The sequence below is a fragment of the Peromyscus eremicus genome, chromosome 11, assembly GCF_949786415.1.
Source record: "Peromyscus eremicus chromosome 11, PerEre_H2_v1, whole genome shotgun sequence".
Classification (NCBI taxonomy): domain Eukaryota; kingdom Metazoa; phylum Chordata; class Mammalia; order Rodentia; family Cricetidae; genus Peromyscus; species Peromyscus eremicus.
This window is the reverse complement of record NC_081427.1, coordinates 58082926-58107881: the sequence shown is the minus strand read 5'-3', so window position 1 is coordinate 58107881 and position 24956 is coordinate 58082926. Positions and strand designations below refer to the sequence as shown.

Below are 24956 nucleotides of genomic sequence, written 5' to 3'. Positions count from 1 at the left end.
ATCAGAAACGCAGTGCAAGCATGAAGAAGACACCCATTACGTTAGCATCCAAAATTGACTTTTAGCTTTAGTGAAACATACAGTGGGAAAATTATATGTCTACAAATAGTGCTTCAAAATAAATTTCTTCATGACTTATTATCCATAAATGTTTTGCTTTATACTGCTTTATGTATCTGTATAAAGTGGGGTTGTGTAAACATTTCTTGGGTAAAAATGGTTACAAATGGGGCTGTGTATGGGCTGATCTCCCTTCTGGGGTTTTTTGCTTTTCTTTGTTTAGTGACAGATGACTGCCTCGCCTGCCTCACAGTGCACATGGCCTAGAAATTCCAGAAGTTACCTGTTTTTGTTCATTTGTCTCATCCATTGTCTCTTTGGTATACTCCCCTTTCTCCCTGGTTCTGTGGAGATGGCTGATTAAATGAGTTTTCTCATGAGCTCCTTTTTGTTTGTTTGTTGGTTGGTTGGTTGGTTTGGGGGCAAGGTCTGTAGGTGGCCCAGGCTGCTGGAAATTGCTCTGTGGCCCAGGCAGACATTGAACTCACAGTCTGTCCACCTCAGGCTCCTGAGGTCTGGGATTTCAAGTGCATTGCCACATTCTTGAGCTTTCAGCCACACCCCTGGTGTTTCTCCAGAACATCCTTTTCATTGTTTGCAATAGAGCTAGGTTGAGGGTTTTCTAAAAATTTCAAGTTTTAATTCGTTTTTACTTAAATCTAATTCTTTTGTAAAAATCAAATTCTATTTTTTCTTTCTTTTTTGAGACCGGGTTTTGTTTACTGCTGTGGATCAGGTGTTCTTAACCTTCCTAATGCTGCCACCCTTTAATAATACAGCTCCTCATGCTGTGGTGACCCCCAACCATAAACTTATTTTCATTGCTACTGCAAAACTGTAATTTTGCTGCTGTTATGAATTGTAATGTAGATATTTAATATGCAGGATACCTGATATGGAACCCCCATGAAAGGGCTGCTCGCTGGGTGGTGGTGGTGGTGGTGGTGTACTCCTTTAATCCCAGGACTTGGCAAGTGGTTCTCTGAGTTTGAGGTCAGCTTCGTCTCCAGAGCAAGTTCCAGGACAGCCAGGACTACACAGAGAAACCCTGCCTCGGAAAACAAAACAAAACAAGGCTACTTACTCCCCAGGGGTCCTGACCCCCAGATTGAGAACCACTGTAGACCTGGGAGCATGGAGCCCATAAATGTAGAATAAAGTCTCATGGAGTAGCCAGCTTTATTGAAAACATTAGACAATTTATACTCGGAGGGTTCAGGGGAGTCACATGAGTAAAGTGTCCAATCACAAGGGCGAGCTGCACCTGGCGAAAACACGTTTTTCTATAGAGGCAAATAAATAACAGTAGCCAATTGTAATGAGTAATCGGAAGTCAACTCACTCCCGTCTGCTACACCGGGGAGGGGCACAAAAGCGTACTCTAAGAACGAGTCTGTGTTTGAAGAAACGGAGGTCACATGACTCTGTCTTGTTTTCTTGGTGGTTTCTCAGAAGCACTCTGCAGTATTGTCACTCAAGTCCATTCGGACCTTGTTCCAACAGGTTCTCACTATTCAGCCCTGTTGGCTTGGCCAATATATGTCTTACCTTTTATATTTTACTGTTAGCAGCAAAGAAAAACCAGGCCATTTCAGCAACATGCTGTTTTTGAAATAGCCTCATTTAAATATCCAGTGTCAACTTCCTGTCCCCCCTTCTGTCTCCTGCCTCCCCTTCTGTCTCCCTTCCCTCTTTCTCCTCCCTTTCCTGTCCTGCCCCGCCCTGCCCTCCAGCCCCGCCCCCGTTGCCATGGACTTTCACTACACTCCTCAGGCTGCTCTTAAACCCAGGTTCAAGTGGTTCTCTCACCTCAGCCTCCCAAGCTGGACTATGTGAACCACAGCTCCTGGCTAAGCCCATCTGCCGTTCACCCCTACTTTCCTCAAGACACTGAGCACAGTTCAGCAAAGATCTCTGTGCTGCTTCTAACAAGAATCACCTTCCTCTGTCTTCAGTAGCATGATCCCCCTTTCTGTCTGAGGCCTCACAGATTCGTCTCTTTTGTTTGTTTTTTTTATATAGGGTTTCTCTATGTAGCCCTGTCTGTCCTGGAACTCACTCTGTAGCCCAGGCTGGCCTCGAACTCACAGAGATCCGCCTGGCTCTGCCTCCCGAGTGCTGGGATTAAAGGCATGCACCACCACTGCCCTGCTCACAGATTCATCTATAATACATGAATTTCTCGCTGCCCCTTTTTCTAATGTGTACTTTAGAACTCTAAATCTTACCTAGTACTTAGTTCCAAGAGCAGTTTTCGTAGCGTCACCCTGCTTCTGTGTCAGCTTGCCAGACCTGCCCTAACACCCCAGACTAGTAGCCCCAAACACAGATTTCCATCCCACAACTCTGGCTGCTGTCCAAGAACAAAGCATTGGTGGGCTAGTTCTCCTGAGTCAAGAACTTTTTGTCTAGAAATCTGTCTTCAAAAATTATTTTATTGTATTTAATGAATAGTGATTAGAGATTATGAATTACATATTTTCTTTAGTGGGATGAGTTCATGTTTGTGAATTCCCCAGAGAAGATTCACTTAGAAGAATAGAAGATTGGTCATGACCAACAGAAAGGAATGGATGGGCCTGTCCTTCATCCTCTCTTCTCTGCAGCTCTTACGAATGAAGATGCTGACAGCCTTTGTTCTAGACCGTCTCTCAAGGCTGTTTAAATATCAGAGAGCCTTGGGACAGAGATGGAGGCATCCTAGGTTCCTTCAACCTGGGAATAATGTCAGCCTTCCGAGTGTCTGTTTCCACGCCCAGTTGCCACGTCCCATGGACTCAAACTTCTAAGTAGTTCTTTCTCTGCTCTGTGTTTTCATCCTTGTAGCTAACTGCCCATGTTTATAGCAAATTACACACAATTTAGGGAACTCGTGGAATAATAGTCTGAAAAAAGTTTTTAGGGTGTTTGTGTGTGTGTGTGTGTGTGTGTGTGTGTGTGTGTACGTGGAAGTATTTTAGAGCTGACTTGATAAGTTTTCCTTTTTCCCCGATGATTATGTCAAAGAAATTTGAAGTGAGAGACCTTATGTGCCATGTTCTTGTTAATATTTCATCTGAAAATGTAAGACTGAAGGGCAGCTCTTACCTCACTGTCACTGTGGGCTTTATAACAACGTGCTGCATAGACTTTGTAGGGTGAAACAGAAAACCAACCTTTGATTACCTGAATGTAATCTTCCATCATGCTGTTTCCAGTTCTCATAAAGATGGTAGACTTGGTAGCTGTCTTTCACAAAGTCCAAGTCTAGAATTTCGTCTTCTCTTTTGTAATAGGAATGAAGACCTGAAGCAGATGCTGGAGAGCAGCAAAGACTCCGCCAAACTAGATGCTATGAAGCGGATTGTTGGGGTAGGTCAAGTGTTCAAGGGCTATGACTGTTGGAAGCTGGGGAGGCTGGGATTATATTCACTGTGTATGCCAAGGCATAGGTAAACAGCAGTAATTTGTTCTTTCTTACTAATTTAGATTACCTGTTTAAAAATGTTAAGGGACAGTAACATAAGAAATCAAGACACTTGTCTTCTAGTTCCATCTGTTCTGCTCTAATTTTTCATTGCTAACATCAAGACATTCCTTCCCTGAGATAGAATAAATCATTCTGAAGACAAAATAAGGCAATAGTGTAACCCTGTTCTCACTTCCAGGTATTTAAGGGTTTTTGTTTGTGATCTTACTGCCTACGGTCATGAGCACAGAGCGCTGAAATCCTCTCTTCTCTTCTCATGTCACAATCTAAACCCGTCCATGACACAGGCTTCAGGTGTTACGAGGTGTTTAGTGAGGCGGTCTGGAGAAGGAGTTGTGTCTTACAACAGCTACGGATGACTTGGTCCTTGCTTCCATTTGATTGGTGGATGTCATTTGGCAGTGTCAGCAAAACGCTGATGAGTCTATTTCTTATATTTTATTTATTAATATTGTACTTCATACTTAATAGCTTTGTGTGAACAGAATTTCAATTTTCATAATTTAAAGAACTACAGCTCCCCAACAACATGTTCAGATTTTGATTGCGATTGAGTAGTTACATGTTGACATTCCGCATGCCAGCCTTCAGTCCACAAGTACTCTGTAAATTCTCAGTTTCAAATCAGACTGTGTTGGTTGCTGCACCTATTAATCAGTCTGTCCTCAGACAGCAAAAGGTGTAGTTGCATCCTTGTTTCCTGTAATATTTTCCAAAGTGGGTCATTGGAAGAAGGATTTGGTCCCCAAATAACGAAACTTTAGCAAATGAAATAAAAAGTGATTATGTTGTCAGTGAAATTCAGCCTGAGGATTGGTAGATTGTATGGAAATAGCTAAACATCATCTTTTGAAAGACACATTTCTAGCTGAAGGGACTTAGAAAAGGCACTTAAGCAACTAAGGGGGGGTTTGGTTGAAAGGATGAAGTTGATGGGAGGAAGTGATGGTATTAGAAAGAAACAGAAAGAAGAAAAAAGAAAAGAAGAGCGCTTCCTATTAACTAAAGGACTTTTAAGGGATACTTGACAACATTACAGGTACAAAAATAGAATATTGGGAACGGATCCAGACCGAGAAAGGTGAAAACTGTTTCCCAGGCAGAGAAAAGGTGATGAGCGGGAGGGAGACGAAGAGAAGATGGCAGCTCTCCCGCTGCTCTTAGCAGTTCATTCTCAGTGCTTCAAATTACAGCGTGCTAATAACTTTATTTTCTGTTCATTAAACAGCAATACACATTGCTATTTAGAGTTTCCCTATTGTGATGATTTTCATGAGAATGGCTCCCTTAGGTGTTTGAACAGTTTGGGAAGGATTAGGAGGTGTGGTCTTGTTGGAGGAGGTGTGTCACTGGGGATGGGCTTTGAGGTTTTAAAAGCCCACACCAGGCGCGCGCTCCCCCGCCTCTCTGCCTGCTGCCTGTGGATCAGGATGTAAAGCTCTCAGCTACTGCTCCAGTGCCATGCCTGTCTGCTTCTCACCATGATGATCATGGACTAACCATGTAAAGCTGTAAGAAAGCCCCACTCAAATGCTTTCTTTTATAAGAGTTGTCTTGGTCGTGATATGTCCTCACAGCAGTAGAATAATAACCAAGACACCTTTATTAAAGTAGTTATTAATGTTTTGACAGAACCTTTAAAAGGTACAGATCAATTCACTCTCTGCAGTGAATTCCTGAAATTGCTTTTCATGGCTTCAGCTCGCATCCCGCAGATCACAGGCATGTACTACCATGGAAAGCAGAGGCTGCTCTTATGTCGTCAGATTGTGGCTATAACATCCCATTAAATCATTTTATTTTACTAAACCCTGGGATTCTGTTGTAATTCCTGATTCAGAGGTGGAGGGAAATATGTTAAATACTTAATAAAAATTTAAAAATGTTTTTAGCCAGGTGGTGGTGGCACACACCTTTAATCCCAGCACTCGGGAGGCAGAGCCAGGCGGATCTCTGTGAGTTCGAGGCCAGCCTGGGCTACAGAGTGAGATCCAGGACAGGCACCAAAACTACACAGAGAAACCCTGTCTCGGAAACGTCCGCCCAAAAAAACAAAACAGAACAAAACCAAAAACCAAATAAGTAAATAAATAAGCAAATAAATTAAAAATTAATGAAAAATTAAAAAATGTGACATAATAGTAAGTAGTTTTTTTCTATATTTCTGTTAAGGCAATAAAAATAATAATTAATTCCATAATCTATACTGCTGCTATTGTAAATATAACTTAAGCATACATGTATTTGTTTTTATTTATTTATTTGAGGCAGTTTCTCACTGTGTGACCCTGACTGTCCTGGAACTTGCTACACAGCATAGGGTAGTCTTGAACTCATAGAATCCATCTGCCTCTGCCTTCCAATTGTTTGTATTAAATGCATGTGCCACCATGCCTGGCTATTTTAATTTTATGTTTGTTTGTGGTACTAGGAATTGTACTAGGCAAGTACTCCACCACTGAGCAATATACTTGGCCTTTTTGTTCTTTTTTTGAGGTGGAGTCTTGCTTTGTATCTGGGTGGCCTGGAACTTAGTGTGTGGGCCAGGATAACCTCAGACTGAGCAGTTCTCCCGCCTCTGCTTCCAAGTTCTGGGATTACAGCTGTTAACCACACCTGGCTTAATAAGTATGGCTGTGTATGTTTATCAAAGTTTATGTAAAATTAAATTTGGAGTTTTATGTTGTCTATGGAAAAATGATTAATAATAAAAAATTACTCTTATAAGAGTGATACAAATATCTTTTATTATACAAATGAAATATTCATATACTCTTCCTGATTGAAAAACTCCCTAAAACTACAGTAATCAAAATGGTGGTGTGCTGCGCTAGACATAAAAAGCAGTAGAACACTGTGAAGGACCCAGAAACAAACATTCAGCTAGGAGGCCAGGTGGGTATCAGGGAGGATGTTACTCAGCAGTCCTGGGAAAAGTACAAGACAGGGGAGTTGGATTCCTGCCTCATGGCACGTATGAAACAAACCGGAGTGGATCAAAGACTAGAGATGCAAAATCGAAAAGAAAATGTAGGGAAGAAGCTTCATGATGCTGGCTTAGATCCGACGTCAAGACCCAGCAACAGAGGAATAAGCAGAGTTATCCAAACTAAAGGCAGCCACAGAGTGGGAGAGCATACCTCAATCATTCACCAGATTAAAGGGTTATCCACAGAGTGGGAGAGCATACCTCAATCATCCACCAGATTAAAGGGTTATCCACAGAGTGGGAGAGCATACCTCAATCATCCACCAGATTAAAGGGTTATCCACAGAGTGGGAGAGCATACCTCAATCATCCACCAGATTAAAGGGTTATCCACAGAGTGGGAGAGCATACCTCAATCATTCACCAGATTAAAGGGTTATCCACAGAGTGGGAGAGCATACCTCAATCATTCACCAGACTAAAGGGTTATCCACAGAGTGGGAGAGCATACCTCAATCATTCACCAGATTAAAGGGTTATCCATAGAGTGGGAGAGCATACCTCAATCATTCACCAGATTAAAGGGTCAGTGTCCAGAGCACAGAGGTAATGTCTGTGTAAAGCAGCCTGGGAAAGTGACTGGAAGGCCTGGGGTAGGCCTCCTTCGGAGAAGACAAGCAGAGGACCAGTAAGTGTAGGGAAAAATGCTGTGTGTCCTTAATCATTAGGACAGTGGCGATCACCCACAGTGAGACTACCCTGCTCTTCTTAGGATCCATTATAAAAACAAAGAAACTCAAGTGTTAGTAAAGATGTTGACTATAAATAGGAGCCTTCCTGACTGCTGATGGCAGTGTAGAATGGTGCTATGTCAAGCAGTATAGTAGTTAAATTAAAGCGGGTCTGCCATGTGATCTAGCAACTCCGTTGACCTTTGAACTGGTACTTGTTTAGCAGAGTTTTCACAGTAGCCCATGGGTGGAAAGAAACAGCCGTGTGTTAGTGAAGGTGCTGTGTGCTGTAGGTTCCTAGTTCTGTCTCTCTGTCTCTCTCACACTCAGTGTGCTCACCCGTCGCTCTGTCTCACACTCAGTGTGCTCACCCATCATCTCTCTGTCTCACACTCAGTGTGCTCACCCGTCATCTCTCTGTCTCACACTCAGTGTGCTCACCCATCATCTCTCTGTCTCACACTCAGTGTGCTCACCCGTCATCTCTCTGTCTCACACTCAGTGTGCTCACCCGTCATCTCTCTGTCTCTCTCACACTCAGTGTGCTCACCCGTCATCTCTCTGTCTCTCTCACACTCAGTGTGCTCACCCGTCATCTCTCTGTCTCTCTCACACTCAGTGTGCTCACCCGTCATCTCTCTGTCTCTCTCACACTCAGTGTGCTCACCCGTCATCTCTCTGTCTCTCTCACACTCAGTGTGCTCACCTGTCACTCTGTCTCTCTCACACTCAGTGTGCTCACCCGTCATCTCTCTGTCTCTCTCACACTCAGTGTGCTCACCCGTCATCTCTCTGTCTCTCTCACACTCAGTGTGCTCACCCGTCATCTCTCTGTCTCTCTCACACTCAGTGTGCTCACCCATCATCACTCTGTCTCTCTCACACTCAGTGTGCTCACCCGTCATCTCTCTGTCTCACACTCAGTGTGCTCACCCGTCATCTCTCTGTCTCTCTCACACTCAGTGTGCTCACCCATCATCTCTCTGTCTCTCTCACACTCAGTGTGCTCACCCGTCATCTCTCTGTCTCTCTCACACTCAGTGTGCTCACCTGTCGCTCTGTCTGTCTTTTGCACACACTCAGTGTGCTCACCCATCGCTCTTTCTTTTCCTTTTCTTAGAAATTCTGTCTTACTGTTTAGATGTTTGGTTTGTTTTCAGATGACAGAAACATTCCTTGGGAAGAGGATGCAAGTGGCGTTCTGAGCCCTTTCTGTCTGAAAATAGGCTATTTAGTAGGATTATTGGATTTCAATGTTTTTTCTTCTGAAATATTTGTATATTTTATTCTTAATTTGTTTGACTTTAGATTAGGGAACAAAAATGTGATGCCAACCTGATTGCTTTCTTCCCTCTTTTTGAGAACGTGTTTTATCTGTCTTGTAGATTCAGTATTTTGAAGAAAAATAAATGTAGTAAGATTTGATTGGTATTTGCTTTGTTATAGTATTGACGAGTTATTATTTAAGTCTTCTGTCTATTTTGAGGAGTTGAGTTCCTTACTTTCTTTCCCCTTAGTCTGCCTCTTTTCTGTTGACATTCCGTGTTCTGTCTAGTTCCCTCTCTAGTCTTCATGTTTCTGTCACGTCACTTGTCAGTTGGTGACGGCTCTCCTTTCCCGTCTAATTTTGGTTATGTTTGATGCATATTTTGAGCTATCATTGTAACTTTAGTCATATCTTATGTTCTTCTATTGTATTTTTAAATTTGGTAATGATTTATCTGAAGGATTTCTTTCCTAGTTCAAAATTACTTTTTTCCCAAAAATGCAGTTTCTTTAAATCACATTAAAACATAGACTTGTTTCCTCCTCTTTATCCACTTCTTTAAAAGAATGTGTGGTTCCTTCTCCAGCAAGCTCTATTCTTCGGAACCGTGGGATGCTTCTTTATACCGCATTTTGTTCCTTGTTAGGTCATACTTACGTAGCAGGTTCTTTCAAGGTGTCTACATTTGTCCAGAATGTCTGTTTGGGATTGTTCTTTACAAACTCCACTCTTAACAGGAAGTGTAGGCTTGGTTGCTAGGAGAAGACCAAGTGTCTGCAGAACAGAATAGAAGGACCAGGGAGCTAGAACTCTGCAGCCTTATCTCTGGGATTGATGCACACATTTCATTAAGTGTACCAATGGAAGTAATGTTCATGTTTCTCTAGTTCATGTGTGTGTGTGTCTGTGTGTGTGTGTTGGAAGTAGGTATTACTGTTCGTGTTGGTATGTGAAGATGTTATAAAAGGCAGTATAGGAACCAAGGTCTAGTCACATTCTCAGGTACTGGTTTTATTAGATGCAGTTATGACCAGGTGGTAAGGTATGCTGTGGAGAGGTGATGTCCTAAACTACATTCTCCAAAGCCACATACCTTGTCTCAGCCTTGTGGGGAGAGATGGGAGAGAGACATTCCATTTAGGGCTGGCACTCCACAGACTCTTACCCTCTGCATATTGTCTGTGCTACCTGCCGTCTCTTGCCCAAGCTTCTCTGACAAGCACTGAATGGTGCAGTGATCTGTAGGTGAAGCAGTAAGTTTTACTGCTCTGTCCATTTAGCATAGAAATAGTAGTACGTCTTCTTCCTCTAGGGCTCATGACCTGTCCAGCTTCAGGTCTGCCTGGGAAATTTTGAATGGACACAGATATAATATGTATGACAGCTGTATCAGAGAGGCTAGTGGGAAGGTGAGATTAAGAGTCTGCATTGTCATAAATCTAATGTGTTTTACGGTCAGTGTTATGTCTCTGTCTGTCTGTCATCTATGTATCTGTCTGTTAGTCTATCCCCCTGTCCCTCATCTGCCTTCCCACTCTTTCATCTCTTTTCCTCTTAAAACCAAAGCTTGAAAAGTTAATATAAAATAAAAATACTAGATTTTTAAAAGTAGCTAGGGAACAGCTCAGTTCATAAAGCACTTGCCTTATAAGATGTCTTAGTTACTGCTCTGTTGCTGAGAAGAGACACCATGATCAAGGCAACCCTTATGAAAGAGAGCATTTAATTGGGGACTTGCTTGGTTCCAGAGGATTACTCCTTTATCATCGTGGTGGGAAGCAGACAGGCTTGCAACTGGAGCAGTAGCTGAGGGCTTTACATCCTCATCCACAGACACAAACGCCAGGCCTGGCCCACCCACATTGACCACCGCTTCCAACAATGAGACACCTTTTCCAAGTAGGCACAGCTCTGGAATCCTCCCCTAACAGTTAGTTCTTTACCTGGGGACTGAGCATGCAAATCTGTGAGCCTATGGAGGACAGTTTCAGTCAAGCCGTTGCATTTTACTCCCTGGCCCCCATAAGCATGGAGCCATGTAAGTCCCCATAGTCTCACAGTTTCAACACTGTTTAAAAGTCCAAGGTCTCTTCTGAGACTCCAGGCAATGTCTTAACTGTAACCTCCTATAAAATAGAAATTTAGTAGCAGATCACATACATGGCACAGAGTATACATCACCATTCCACACGGAAGGAAAGGGAGCATAGTGAGGAAACACTGGAGCAAAGCAAGACTGAAAACCAGCAGGGCAGCTCCAAATCTGTACATCCATGTCTGACGTCAAAACACTCCAACTTCTTCCAGCTCCACATCTGGTCTGCAGCTCTCCTTGTCGGGTATTCAAGGTTGGCAATTCCAACACCTTGGGGTCTCCACTGCAATCTAGGCTTCACCTTCACAGCTATGCAATGTCCTTTTCAGGCTTCCATGCATGGAATGCCCTCCCAACCCCTGGCCTCAGTAGCTTTCCTTAAGAACAGCAGGGTAGATTCCCTAGTGCCTTTTCTAGTTCCTTCTTGACTCTAAAGCCGGAACCCGAGGCCCGGGCTGCCGAGATTTTCTGCCTGCTGGGGCATATGATTGTTTCCTTTGCTATTAAAGCTTTCCTTTAATTCCTTTTCACAAATTGGAAACTTAACTGGGTAGGGTATTGCCCCGAGCTCAACACTCCCTTTATTACATTGAACATCAGGATTTTCATCCTCCTCCCAGTCCCCAGGGATTCTTTCTCTGTGTAGCCTTGGCTGTCCTGGAACTAACTGTAGACCCTGCTGGCCTCAGACTCACAGAGATCCACCTGCCTCTGCCGCCCGATATCTCCTTGTGCACAAGACTTTATTACATTTAGCGTCAGAATTTTCTTTAAACTTACCTCTTTGTGCCCAGGACTTGGCTGAAACATTGAATTTCCTCATGCTCTTTTCCTCCTCACACTGTACATTTTATATTTTTCATTGCCTTACTAGTTCCTTTCATTGTAGATCTGTATAAGCGTGATCACTGATAACCATATGACAGAGTCAATACTAGACTGTCTTGAAATTTCCTCTGCCAGCCATTAATCCAAAGCATCATTTTAGCTCCAGGCAAAAATTTGTTTGTTTTTAGAGACAAGGTTTCTCTGTCTAGCCCTGGCTGCCCTGGAACTTGCTCTGTAGACCAGGCTAGCCTTGAATTTGCAGAGATCCACCTGCCTCTGCCTCCTGAGTTCTGGGATTAAATGTGTGCACTACCACCTCCTGGCTCTTCAGGCAAATTTTTATGACAAGGACAAAAAGCGTATCTTTACCAACATATCATAAGAATGGTCTCTAGGCCACTCACTAATTCTTCCTCTCTGAAACCACTTGAGCAGGGCTCACATTGTTTTCAACACTCCTGTCTTCCCTGCTCCTAGTGGTCAACTGCTTTTCTAGTCCAAAGTCCCGAAGTCTTCCAACAGGTTAGGCCTGTCAGGGCAATACCTCTGTTCCTGGTACCAGTTTCTGACTTAGTTACTGTCAGGTCTGAAAAAACTCCTTTTCCATTAGACCAAAGCCAGTATTCCCTCAGGAAGCTAGTTCCCATTTGCCAAAAGGAGTCATTCTCCTTATCTCACAGAAGGGACCATGCTAGCCTACAGGTTTCTCAGTCCCTACTCACAAATACTTGTTAGATGTTTCAGAGCCACCCACCCCAGCTCACTGGCTCCCCTTTCCCCAGGTACCCATCCCAGTATTATCCTGAGGATTCCCATCCTCAATCCCCCCCACCCCCACATGCCCTTTTCTCTGTTTTCCCAAGAGATAACCTTGGCAGTTTGGAATAAACTTTTCCCTTTTCACCCACAAAATGGCTATTTTGGTTTCTTTACTGATCTCCTCACATTCAGTCACTTTTCTATTGCCATGAGGAGACACCATGACCAAAGCACCCCTTATAAAAGAAACATTTCATTGGGGGGTTGCTTACAGTTTTAGAGGGTTAGTCCATGATCATTAGGGTAGGAAGCAGATAGGCGTGGCATTGGGGCAGTACTGAGAGCTTTATATCTTGATCCACAGGCAGCAGGCAGGGGGGGGGGGGGAGGGAAGAGGAGAGAGACTGGGTCTGGCTGGTACAGGCTTTGAAACTTCAAAGCCTACCTCCAGTGACACACCTCCTCCAACAAGGCCATGTCTCCTAGTCCTTCCCAAACAGCTCATCAACTGGGGACTGAGCATGCAAATATAATAGCCTAGGGGGACATTTTTCATTAAAACCGTCACACATGAGGGCCTGAGTAGGATCTTCGGAAGCCACATTAAAAAGCCAAGCATGGGGCTAGCAGGGTTACTGACAACCTGAGTTCAATCCCAGAACCCTCTGTGTAAGGAGAGAACAGACTTGTGAAGAGTTTTTCTAACCTCTCCACATGCACAGCAACATGCACAAACACACACTAGTAATAAATAAAAATTAAAAATTCAGGTGCTAGGCACAGTGACATGTGCTTGGCATTTCCATCTGTGTTGAGATTGGAGTGATGGGCAGATCTCTAAGGAGCTTGCTGGCCAGCTAGTCTAGTCTACATGGTGAAGTTCCAGACTAAGAGAGACCCTGCCTCAAGCAAATGAAGGCCCCTGAGGACTGACGCAGAGGTTGTCCTCAGACTTCCGCATTCTTGTTTACCTCCATGTATAAGCATAGCCATACAGACGTGTGCCCCCATGTTTATGAACATGTGTTCACACATACTCAATTGCATCCCCCCTCCCAAATTCTAAAAAAATTTAAAGACAGAGGGAGGAAGGGCACATAGAAGAATATAGCACTCTGACCAAACAGAAAATAGGTAATAAAGTGGTAGGCATGAGTCTTACTGTAACAGTTGCATTTAGTATAAAGAGTCTGGTGTTAGCAATTAGGAGACTTCTTAGCTGAAGATTCCGCAGTACAGTAATGATCTTTAAGAGATAGTGTCTCTCGGGAGGCAGAGGTAGGCTGATCTTTGTGAGTTTGAGGCCAGCCTGATCTACAGAGTGAGTTCCAGGATAGCCAAGGCTACACAGAGAAACCCTGTCTCGAAAGACAAAAACAAAACAAAACATAATGAGAGATGGTGCTTTCATGTAAATACATAGACTGTAAGGTTGGCACAATGTATTCATGCAAACACCTCGAAGGCTTGAGTGACTCATTGTGTGTCAGAGAGGTTAATTGGAAAACGCCGAAGGGAGAGAGGGACAGTAACAGGATGTTCAGCTGCTTTCTCAACAACCGACTCTTGGTTTCCCATCTCCCAACTACTACTTCTCATCTTTGACATCAGAGTAAGTGCTCTGTCTTCCACGTACTCATGTGCTAGCCTCACTTTTCAGTTTTCTCTCTTACTCATGTCAGTCTATTTCTGGAATAACTCCAGACTTCACCTTCTTTTCACTGTCGCTTACCCTCTCTCGGATGACTGTAGTGGCCTCATAATTGTTGTGGGTACTTGTGTATTTCCTGTTGTCTTTCCCATACTAAGCTAGAAAGATCTTTTTGAGATGCAAGTCCCGTGAGACGTGTCCTCTGCTCAGAACTCTCAAGTGGTCCTCCATTTCACCCTTAACAGTGTAAAGCCACCCCCTCTTGCCTGCGGTCCCCATGTGTGACGTCCCTCCGTTCTTCCCCTGGCTTACTCCACCCTGGCTGCCCTGGCCTCCTGCTTACAGAACATGCTGTGGAAGCTGTTAATCTCCGAACATCCACACTTCTTCCCTTTCTTCCTCAGCTTCCCCTGAGAGGAGAACCTTGTGATCACTGTACAGAGAAAGAACAGCTCCTGCCTCCACCTCCATGTTTCAGGACTCCCCATTTGTCTCTTTTTCTCTGGGGTACTCAGGGTTGCTTCCCTCATGTATGATATTTACTGTTTATGGACCATCGTGCCCATTTGAGGGGCTCCCTGGCTCAGGACCATTGCATCTCTCATTCATTGTATTCTCTCAGCAAATATTTCTGGAATTGTCCTGTAGGGTGTTTTTTCCACTCCCTCATATATTGATGTTATGAACATCTTTCTATAGTATAAAGTTAAGCCAGCCTTGGGGTAGAGTTTAATGTGACAGGATTTCCAGTGAGGTCCTTACAGAGCACGTGCCTTGTGGGTGAGGGACTTGAGGTTAGTTTGCCAGTCATATCAAGATGTGTTTTAGCTGCAGTAGTTTGTGAATTTTCTATGATGCTTAGCAAGCTTCATAAAACATACAAATAAAAATGTTTCAAGTAAGGAAATACAGTATTAAAAGATGAGATTGTAATAAGGAATGTTTATTTGGTTCTTCTTTTGAGAGACATTTGGCTCTGTAGCCCAGGCTGGCTCAAACTCATACATCTTCCTGCCTCAGCCTCCCGAAGACTGGGCTTATAGATATGCACTTCTATGCCTAGCTGCCTTGCAGAGTATTTTCAAGATATCTGAACAGAAAGGAATTAGGAGAAATGTTTACTGGAATTATAAAACATAAACTATCACCCAGTATTTATATAACACACTTATATTTCATACATGAATAAAGCTGATATATCACTTTAGCTGGAGAAGGACTGTTTTGAGAATGAGAAGAAAATCAGTGTACAAATGGATATAAATTGGAAGTAAATCACTTGAACTCTGTTGTAGCACATGGGAAGTTCCAAAGTGTAGATTGCAGAGTGTTGATTATGAATTCTAGGAGGTGTTTCTAACAAGGGAGACAGGAGAGTGAATGAATGAACCCTTGGAAATTTGGGGCATTGGAGGTGATGGTGGTTCACAGATCTTTAGTGGGCACAATGAAGAGACTTAGGAAAAATTCCAGAGAGCCTCCGAGAAAGCCGGAGAGTTAGCTTGTACAGTCCCTGGCACCCATTGCACATGTACTAACTACCTTTTTAATGTGAGAACCTGGAAGAGAAGCAAGGGCACTCAGTGAAGGGATGTTTGCAATACAGTTAGCACGAGGAAGATGCTGTACCATTTCTCTACATCCCTTAACTTACTGTGTATGTTCTGTTCCTCCTCTCCTTTTTCCTTCCTCCTCCTTCCTCCTTGCTTCTTCTCTTCCTCCCCCACCCCTCTTTTGGAGACAGAGTCTCACATCGGCTAGGCTGGCCCTGAACTTCCAAGCCTCTCTTCTCTGCCTCCCAGGTGCTGGGATCACAGGAGTGCACTTCCACGTTTGGCTCTATAGTTTCCCTTGACGTGTCTATATATTTGTGTGTTACGTGAAACACAGAGAGTGTGTACTCAGGTCTGTGTAGTGGGGATGTGATTGACACGGGAAAACTTGAACTGTAATTGTGTAGCTGCTTTATGACAGAATCTTTGAAATATTTAACATGTGTAGAGTTTCCCAGAATAACTTTGGTTTTTAGATTACTAACTTAAAAGTTTCTGTCCTTTTTAAAGTACTTTTTAAAATTAATGCTCCTCTTTAACTTTTAGATGATTGCGAAGGGGAAAAATGCATCGGAACTCTTTCCTGCTGTTGTGAAGAACGTGGCCAGTAAAAACATCGAGGTACTGTTTGCTTTTACCATTTTGATTACTCCTGTTACACACTGGCTACTTTGTAATCCAATATGTTTGAGTTCATTGGCTTTTTATTATGGTAAAATGACTGCAGTCTTAAATATAGATAAAGTAAGTACACCAACAAGTGGGCTTGAACTTAGCTTTGGATTTTGGTGGAAAATGTGAAAAATAAAATTGAAGTTGTAGTGATAGTCATTCACCCAGGTTGAGCTTTCATGAATTCCTAAAGACAGTGACTTAATTTTAGGATAGCATATCTCCAGTGAGACAGACCTACTCAGTTCTACCCGTACTTTGAGAATTTGCGGCCCTTTTGCTATGTTTAACAGGAAACCCAGAGATCTCAGAAGATTTCCTGGCTATTATGACAGGCACTAAACTCTCAATGCGCCTGCATAGGCTTTTTAAGTGAGAGCACCCCTTGCCAGACCCTTTCCCAGAAGCTAGACTGGATGCTATAGCCTAATGTCAAAACCATACACCTTCATCTGCACTGCAGTAAAACTCTGGTTAAATTGAGAGAATTGTCTCAACAGTTTTGAATCCCGCACACCCCCATACAGAATTTAAAACAGGTCACCACCAGTATTTGTGTGCTGTTATGGTGGCCAACAGATGACATCACCCATAACACAAATAACAGTGGTGGTCTGAATTAGGAGGCTATGACAGCAGTTTACAAGAGGCCCTGTGAGGTGGAGAGGTGTGATTTTAGGGTGTGCCTATTTTGTAGTTTTATTATATTTTCTGTATATTATGACTTTTCACCCCAGATATAGATATGTCTACTTTTTATGATGGCATTTGTCTTAGAGTTTCTATTGCTATGATAAACCACCACAACCAAAGGTAGCTTGGGGAGGAAAGGGTTTATTTCAGCTTACAGCTCCACATCACAGTCCATCACTGAGGGAAGTCAGTGCAGGAACCTGGAGGCAGGAGCTGATGCAGAGGCCATGGAGGAGTGCTGCTTATTGGCTTGCTCTTCAAGTCTTGCTCAGCCTGCTTTCTTATAGAAAGAACCCAGGACTGCCAGCCCCAGGGATGGCCCCGCCCACAGCGAGCTGGGCCCTCTTACATTAATCAAACAATGCACCACAAGCTTGGTCACTGGCTCATCTGTTGGGGACATTTTCTCAATTGAGGTTCTCTCTTCCAAAACAACTCCAGCTAATTTCAAGTCAACATAATGCTAACCAGCACAGGGTTAAATGTATAAAGCACCCTTGCCAATGATATTCTCCAGAGGAAAAGAAGAAACATAATCTCCCAGTATTGGTCTAGGTTGTGTTCCTTCGGCCTAATCTGTGTTTCCAGAACGCGTGCTTGATGAGGATGGTGCGCCGGTGTGCGTGGTTGTCCTCCTCGTAACGGAGTGTGCTTGGCTGAAGGGCACTTGGAGAACCAAGAGTGGCTCGGCCATTGGTGGTGACTTAAGTACAGCTTTGTTCCTGAGGAGGGCAGAGACCTTGATGCTGACACGGCTGTCCCCAGCACAGGCCACAGCATTGCTGTGCTCACCCTCAGGCCATTCTCCATTGAGTCCTAGCTGCGGGCCTCAAGCCCCAGCCCTGTCACTGAGTGGACTCTGCTGGGTGACAGGTTCATTCTGCACAGCTTCAGTTTGAATTGAGTGTTTTTTAGTGTGTGCATAGAATTTATCACAATCCCATGGCATTTTCCTCACTCCAGAAGAAATCCTGTGATGACTGGCCGTCACCCCCTATCCCTGCTACTTTCTGTCTATGAATTTGCCTATTCTGGGCATTTCATGTGAATTGTATTTAAATGAAATCCTAGGAGGTCATTGTTTGAGACTTAGTTCAGGCCTGACTAAACAGATCTGACTAAAGATACAGAGCCCTGCAGAACGCAGCTGTCTCCATGTAGCATGTTTTCAGGTTCTTCATGTTGTAGTGTTCTGTCTGAAAGGGTTTTTCGGTGAAAGAGTGTCTTGATGATTGGGGCCAAGGAAGCCACAAAAGTCACACCAGGAATAGACCTCATACAAGAGATTTATGGGCAGTGGCGGTGTGTGTGTGTGTGTGTGTGTGTGTGCGCGCGCTCAAAATGGCTGTCTGAGCAGGGCTGGAAAAACAGACAGCGACTGACCAGGTTGTCATGGTTGGCTGTATAGGGAGGAGGTATGGAGTATGTACATAGGGAAAATACATCATATTAGTGATGAGGGGGCCAGGCGCTGAGTCACTGAAGCGGGGGAGGAACCTGGTTATGGAATGTGGGCAGTTCTTAGTTGGCTGACAGTAACCATGTATTTTTATGGCTGAAGAGCATTCTCCTGTATGGGTACCTGTGTTTTGTGTATTCATCCATCGATGGACATTTAGAATGTTTCTCCTTTTGGACTATTAGGTGTTGTGCTGCTCTGAGCATTAGCGTCCAGGTCTTCTTGTGTGGCCCTTCACTGTCACATCTGTGCATGTAGACCGGAGCCTGCCGTTCATTGGTGGTAACATGAGGACTCTGTGATGACGTTAACTGCCAACCATTTATTTCCTACAGCAACATTTTACATTTAAAATAGTAATGCTTGTGAGTCCTGCCTTTTCATACCCTTGCTAACACCTGCCCTTCCCTTCCCCCTCTCCTCTCTCTGTCCCTCCCTCCTCCTCTATACTCCCCCACCCCTGTTTTCTTCGTTTGATTCTTTTTGATGCTGGGATGGAACTCAGGGATTTATGTATAATCGATGACTATGCTACCACTAAGCACATCTCTAGCTTCCTGTTTAACTGTAAAAAACTCCATATTTTAGATTATGGCTCTTTTAGAGTATATGAAGTGATATCTCACTGAGAATTTTATTTTCACTTAATTTCGTTTCTCTGATCAGAAGGCATTGTGGTATGTATAGTAGTATTTTCTGTGCCATCTTGGATCTGTCCTGCTACTGCTTCCCCAGGTTTCTTCCGCTGGCCTGGGGGTACTTTCATGTCACTTGTGTACAAGCCTAAGACTTGCTGGCACTCTACTGCAGAACAGATTGACTTCTAAAACCTGTGAAGCAGTCAGAGCTGGTCCTGGTGTTCCCGGAAACAGTCTCTCGGCAGTGATGATCACTAATATACAGAAAGCGCGTCTGTGCTGAGGGTGTTCTGTTTCACACAAGTGAACAACTCTGGGAGGCTAGCTCTGGATTTCTCTGTCTGTACTTTACAATGAAGGTACGATGGAGGACTTACTGTGGTCATACAGCAGATGTTCGGTAGTCGTCATCCAAAGCCAGGAGGCCGTCCTAGACTGTTGCCCTGGCAGCGAGCGCCATCCTTTGTGTTTGGGGCTCTTCTCCCCCACCCCCACCTTAGCGTCCGACCCCTCCTTAGCGTCAGCCATGCTTCGCGAGGTGTCCAGTGTGCTGACGGTCTTTTTGTGTTGTTGTAGATACGGATAGGCAAGAGCAAGTCTGTGAGCTGGTGGACTTGATAGCCCTGGGCTTCTCATTGCGGAAACAGAAAAGTTTGTATTCTTGCTCATTCAGAGCTGTTTACCTCAGCATCAGTAGGAAGACCTAGCTGTTTGTTTTTTTTCCTCCTTTGCTCTCAGGTTCTGGTATGTTGGCTGATATTCTGTGAGAAAAGTTTTAGCAGAAACGTTATTTTTGGTCTTTTTCTTTTAAAGACTTTATTTTATGTGTATGTCTTTGTACCATGCGTGTGTAGTGTTCATGAAAGCCAGAAGAAGATGTTGGCTCCTCTGGAACTGGAGTTACAGATGGTTGTGAGCCACCATGTGGGTGCTGGAAATTGAATCTGTGTCCTCCTCAAGAGCAGCAAGTTCTCTTAACCACGATCCCTCCATTCAGCCCTGGGCTGCTTGTTTTTGAGCTTTTGTTCTTTAAAACTTTGCGATTTTTTGGGAACATACTTAATCTTCTAATCTTATGAAACACTGATAGAAGCTTCTTACAAATCTGTGCTGTGAGAATTGACTGATGTTTCCTTGCTGCTGAGTGAGAAGTTTCATTTTTATAAGTATATGCTGCCTTCCATACGCAGGTGAGCTATGTCGTACGTCACCTGACATTAGATGTCAAATGACACCAAAAGTGACCCAGTAAGCAGTCAGTGCTTATAGTACAAAAATAATCAAAGCTTCAGTCAATAGCTCATGAAGTTTGATGTAGTGGTATCGATAAGCTAATTAAACAGATCTGCCTGTGTTCCTCCAGACTGCTGGGGCTCTGCTATGATTAGCTTTACAGCAAGGAGTGTTGTAACATTGAATGAAAGTAACTGATCAGAGAGTGGCGTAGTCACGGACCTTTAACTACTCCCGTTTCTGGTCACAGAGTGGTCTCGGGGAAAGTAGGCTTCCTCCGCACACCTGCAGCCCGGCAGTGCATAGGCCTCTTGTGGTCAATATTGATTGATTCTTATAACAGAACTGGAACAAATTTAGTGTTTTGCAACCTTCTGTGATTTGATATTGTTATGCTTTTTGCTATAACAGTCGCAGAAATCCTTCTCCAATAGTGAGTAATTATAGTGAAACCTGCTAGCCCAGCTGTGGTTCTGAATGTTTCAGTGTACCCATTATAATCCTAGATGCATTCTGGAGTTCATAATACACTTTTAAAGCTAGCTGGCTGTCCTGATAAACAAAGGTATTGTTGGAAAATAAATCCTAAGGAGATCCGGGCAGGGTGGACCTAATGCTTCTCTTTTAAAACTTGGCGTCAGCTCCGAATGTAATTGGTAGGGACAAAGAATGCTTTAAGTGATTGTTACAAGAAACAAAACAAGTTTCGTACCCATCCTAATGTCATGGTTCCTAAGAGTGTATTGGTGGCACTTTTAGACATTGCTATTCAATGACTTACAGATGCTGAGGACACGAGGTCCTAGATGCAGTAACCTGTTTGGAAAACCCTGATTTTTGTCTGTCCTGTGATGATGGATTGGCAGTTTTTGAGCTCTTATGTGGAAGTCTGCTAAGTTCTGGAGGTCCACAGTTTAACTCAAACACATTCATTCCAAGGTGATTCGAGAACTTTGTGACTGAGACGTGAACTCTATATTAACCTGTCACCATACCTGTCAATACGTGTGGGTATAGGTTGCTTTCCAGAAGTGCTGTATTCTAAGGAACTTAAATCTCTAGTTCTGGTCATATGTTTCCAATAATCATCTATCATTGCATCAAAACTATGATACCAAGAACTTTAAAAATTGTTTTGAATAAAAAATGTTACTTATGGTTTGGATCTTTTGGCTTATACTACTTTTAGACTGGCCTCCCTCACCTGGTTTTGGTTTCCACCTAAACTGGTCTTGCTTGGTTTTGGAACCTATGGTTTATATCTTATGTAAAAACAAAACAAAACAAAACAAAACAAAACAAAAACAAACTTGAGATTATTTAATGGGACAGTATTACATATGTGTGTTTATTTTTGGATTGTTCAGATTCTGAAATTTGAGAAGCACCAATTTGGACAAAGTAAATCACATGGAGTCTGATTGGGAATTTAACCTGAAAGTTCACTGGTAATAGAGGTGGGGATCCTGGCACGAGGCACCCTGACGTCATAGAGTATCGATGGGGATCCTGGCACGAGGCACCCTGACGTCATAGAGTAGTGTCTTCCGGTGGCTTGTGAACAGGAGCATCGAGGCCAGGCTCCACAGTGCAGATCTATACTTGGAGTTAAGACACAGGTTCCTCCATAGCAAAACTGTATGCTAGACTTGGTGTGTGAATTTGGGCCCTGTGATTTACTAAAGGTTAGATGATTTAAAGCATTCATCTATAAATTAAAACAGTTTTTTTTCCCCCCTGCCTTAAAGGACAAGAGATCTGAGTATAGTCCTCCATAGTCCCAGCACTGAGGTGGTCAAGGCAGGGGAACATGAGTTCCTGGCTAGTTTAGGCTATAGGGAAGTCGTCTCAAAGGGAAAAAAAGCTGGTATTTTATGACAATTTTATCCTTGGATTGTGTAATTTTATTACGTTTTCAGGTGTCCTGGGGGAAGGGTACTAACTCCTTTTTTTTATGGAATACTTTAATAGAAAAATTGGAGGGCTTTCCTCATTGACCAGAGCATGCAGGAGTTAGGAACGTGTCCCTGCCCTCCTCAGACATGTCCTGTGACCATCGGCAAATCTGCCTCCCTGAGTGGAGATAGTGATCATACCTAGTGGGATGGGAGCGCTAACTGAGTAAGTGGTGTTGTAGGTTGCGGGCTGTAAAGTGCTCAGCGGGTTTTAACTGGGAAGTCAGAGAGACTGAGGTGAAGAATAAGGGAAAATAAAATAAATGCAGAGCCAGTGATGCTTTTCTTTTATAACCAGTCATCTCCTGTCAATTTGAACACTGACTGGGAGAAAGAAACAGCAGAGCTTCCTGAGATGAAAGATGGCTGACAAGACTTGGTGTTTCCATACAGCTCGAACCCTGAATTGGAGAGAATGTTCTAGAGTATAAGATTGGAAGCTTAAAATGTGGATTATTTGTAAGGTAATAGGATTGTACTGGTGTTAAATTTCTTGAATTTGGTAACTGAACTATTTGAAAAGTCTGTGTGGCAGTTTCACTTGGGTCACCACCCAACTAGAAGTTCCAAGGAACTTTGTTATGTTGAAGGGCCGTGAGACACACCACACGGTAGCTGTAGTAACAAGACGGTGAGTCTGTTGCTCACTTAACAAGAGATATACATCCCCTTCATTACAGAGCTGTTCATCATTAAACTTTTGGGAAGGGTGGACTTTCAGCCTCCCGAGTAGAGTGGTGTCATTATGGACACTTGTGGCAGAGGGGTTGGCCCTCAGAGGCTCCTGTCATGGCAAGGGGGCTGCCACATATTGTTGACTTGATAAAGCTGTTCATTCGCTGAGTTTTTGTTGATCTCTTGAGCAGGTTTATGGCAGTTTTTCTGCTGGCTGTGGGTTGTCAAAACTACAGAAGACGCTGTCTTTTCCTAGAAATAAGGAAACTTAGAAAGCATCCCTAGTTCAGCCTGGCATTGTAGTGCACACCTGGAGTCCTAGATGTGGGTAGCTGAAGCAGGAGGATTGTTGTGATTGGCTAACCTGAGCAAGCTACAGAGTGGGGCCCTGTCTCCATCCTCCCATATATATATATATGTAACTAGCTTTGATTTTGTTTTTAATTTATACCATTTAGCATGTTAAAATCTACATGTTTCATGTAGATTTCAGTGCTAAATATAGACTTGCTTTATTTTGTATTGCAGTGCACAGTGTAGTTTACTTGGCTACAATTTATTGTTTATGTATTAGTCAGCATTTTATTCTTTAATTTTTGGTCTTGAAGATTTTAAGTGAAATTTGGTGGAGGAGGGTGGTGCAGCTTGAGAACAAGGCCAAGTTATGTTGAAGGATTATTTCTGTTTGACTAAAAAGAAAGTTTGGGGCAGATTATTAGCTATGCTGAGTACTGTGTTAGAGATGCTGGAGTTTATCTTTAAGATTTTTGTGGAACTATTTGGCCATGGAGAATACTTAAGAGATTATTATTTTTTTGTACAGTTTCATCTGTAGCATTATTATATAATATGGATGAGTGGATTAGTATAAATTAAAGTTTCACTATATTCACTAATGAGGGTATAGAAAGTGTGCTCACCAAATTTTCATTTGTGTTTATGATGTTGTGAAGGTGGTTAAGCAGGCTGGACCATAGAATTAATGTCTGAAATTATCTCAACAAGATGCTATGAAGAGCCAGGTCTCAGGTGCTGACCTTCCCTATAGATGAATGTACAGTTTTGCTTTTCATTTAAGAGATTGAAACTGGAAATCTTAAAAGCACAGCCATTCAGTGCAGTGAGGCTTCCTGACACTGCACTTGGGAAAGTGGATACAGTGAGGCTTCCTAACACTGCACTTGGGAGAATGGATACAGTGGGGCTTCCTAACAGTGCACTTGAGAAAGTGGATACAGTGGGGCTTCCTAACACTGCACTTGGGAGAGTGGATACAGTGGGGCTTCCTAACACTGTACTTGGGAAAGTGGATACAGTAGGACTTCCTGACACTGCACTTGAGAAAGTGGATACAGTGAGACTTCCTAACACTTGCACTTGGGAGAGTGGATACAGTGGGGCTTCCTAACACTGCACTTGGGAGAGTGGATACAGTGGGGCTTCCTAGCACTGCACTTGGGGAAGTGGATACAGTGAGGCTTCCTGACACTGTACTTGGGAGAGTGGATACAGTGGGGCTTCCTAACACTGCACTTGGGGAAGTGGATACAGTGGGGCTTCCTAACACTGCACTTGGGAGAGTGGATACAGTGGGGCTTCCTGACACTGCACTTGGGAAAGTGGATACAGTAAGGCTTCCTAACACTGCACTTGGGAGAGTGGATACAATGGGGCTTCCTGACACTGCACTTGGGAGAGTGGATACAGTGAGGCTTCCTAACACTGCACTTGGGAGAATGGATACAGTGGGATTTCCTCACACTGCACTTGGGGAAGTGGATACAGTGAGGCTTCCTAACACTACACTTGGGAGAGTGGATACAGTGGGGCTTCCTAACACTGCACTTGGGAGAGTGGATACAGTGAGGCTTCCTAACACTGCACTTGGGGAAGTGGATACAGTGGGGCTTCCTAACACTGCACTTGGGAGAGTGGATACAGTGGGGCTTCCTAACAGTGCACTTGGGAAAGTGGATACAGTGGGACTTCCTAGCACTGCACTTGGGAAAGTGGATACAGTGAGGCTTCCTAACACTGCACTTGGGAGAGTGGATACAGTGGGGCTTCCTAACACTGCACTTGGGAAAGTGGATACAGTGGGGCTTCTTAGCACTAATCTTGGGAAGTGGATAGTTTTGATCCTTAGTTATATTAGTGAAGGCTTCAGCAGGAACAAACTGACCTAGTTTGTTCTGCTTAGATCTCATTTAGTTTGGAGTGCCACACTGGAAGAAACAGACACTGGAAGGAAGCTAAAACCACATAATATCAAGAGGAGCTGGGGGCTGA

General features: G+C 43.5%; 1 protein-coding gene across 1 annotated transcript in view; it reads left to right on the top strand.

Moving 5' to 3' along the window:
* The window catches only part of Ap3b1 (adaptor related protein complex 3 subunit beta 1), a 213997-nt gene that overhangs the window by 22051 nt on the left and 166990 nt on the right, over nucleotides 1–24956 (top strand). The window contains exons 2-3 of the mRNA XM_059276349.1: nucleotides 3336–3411; nucleotides 15889–15963. Of these exons, the coding sequence (XP_059132332.1) occupies nucleotides 3336–3411; nucleotides 15889–15963 (151 nt within the window). The remainder of the gene's footprint in view (nucleotides 1–3335; nucleotides 3412–15888; nucleotides 15964–24956) is intronic.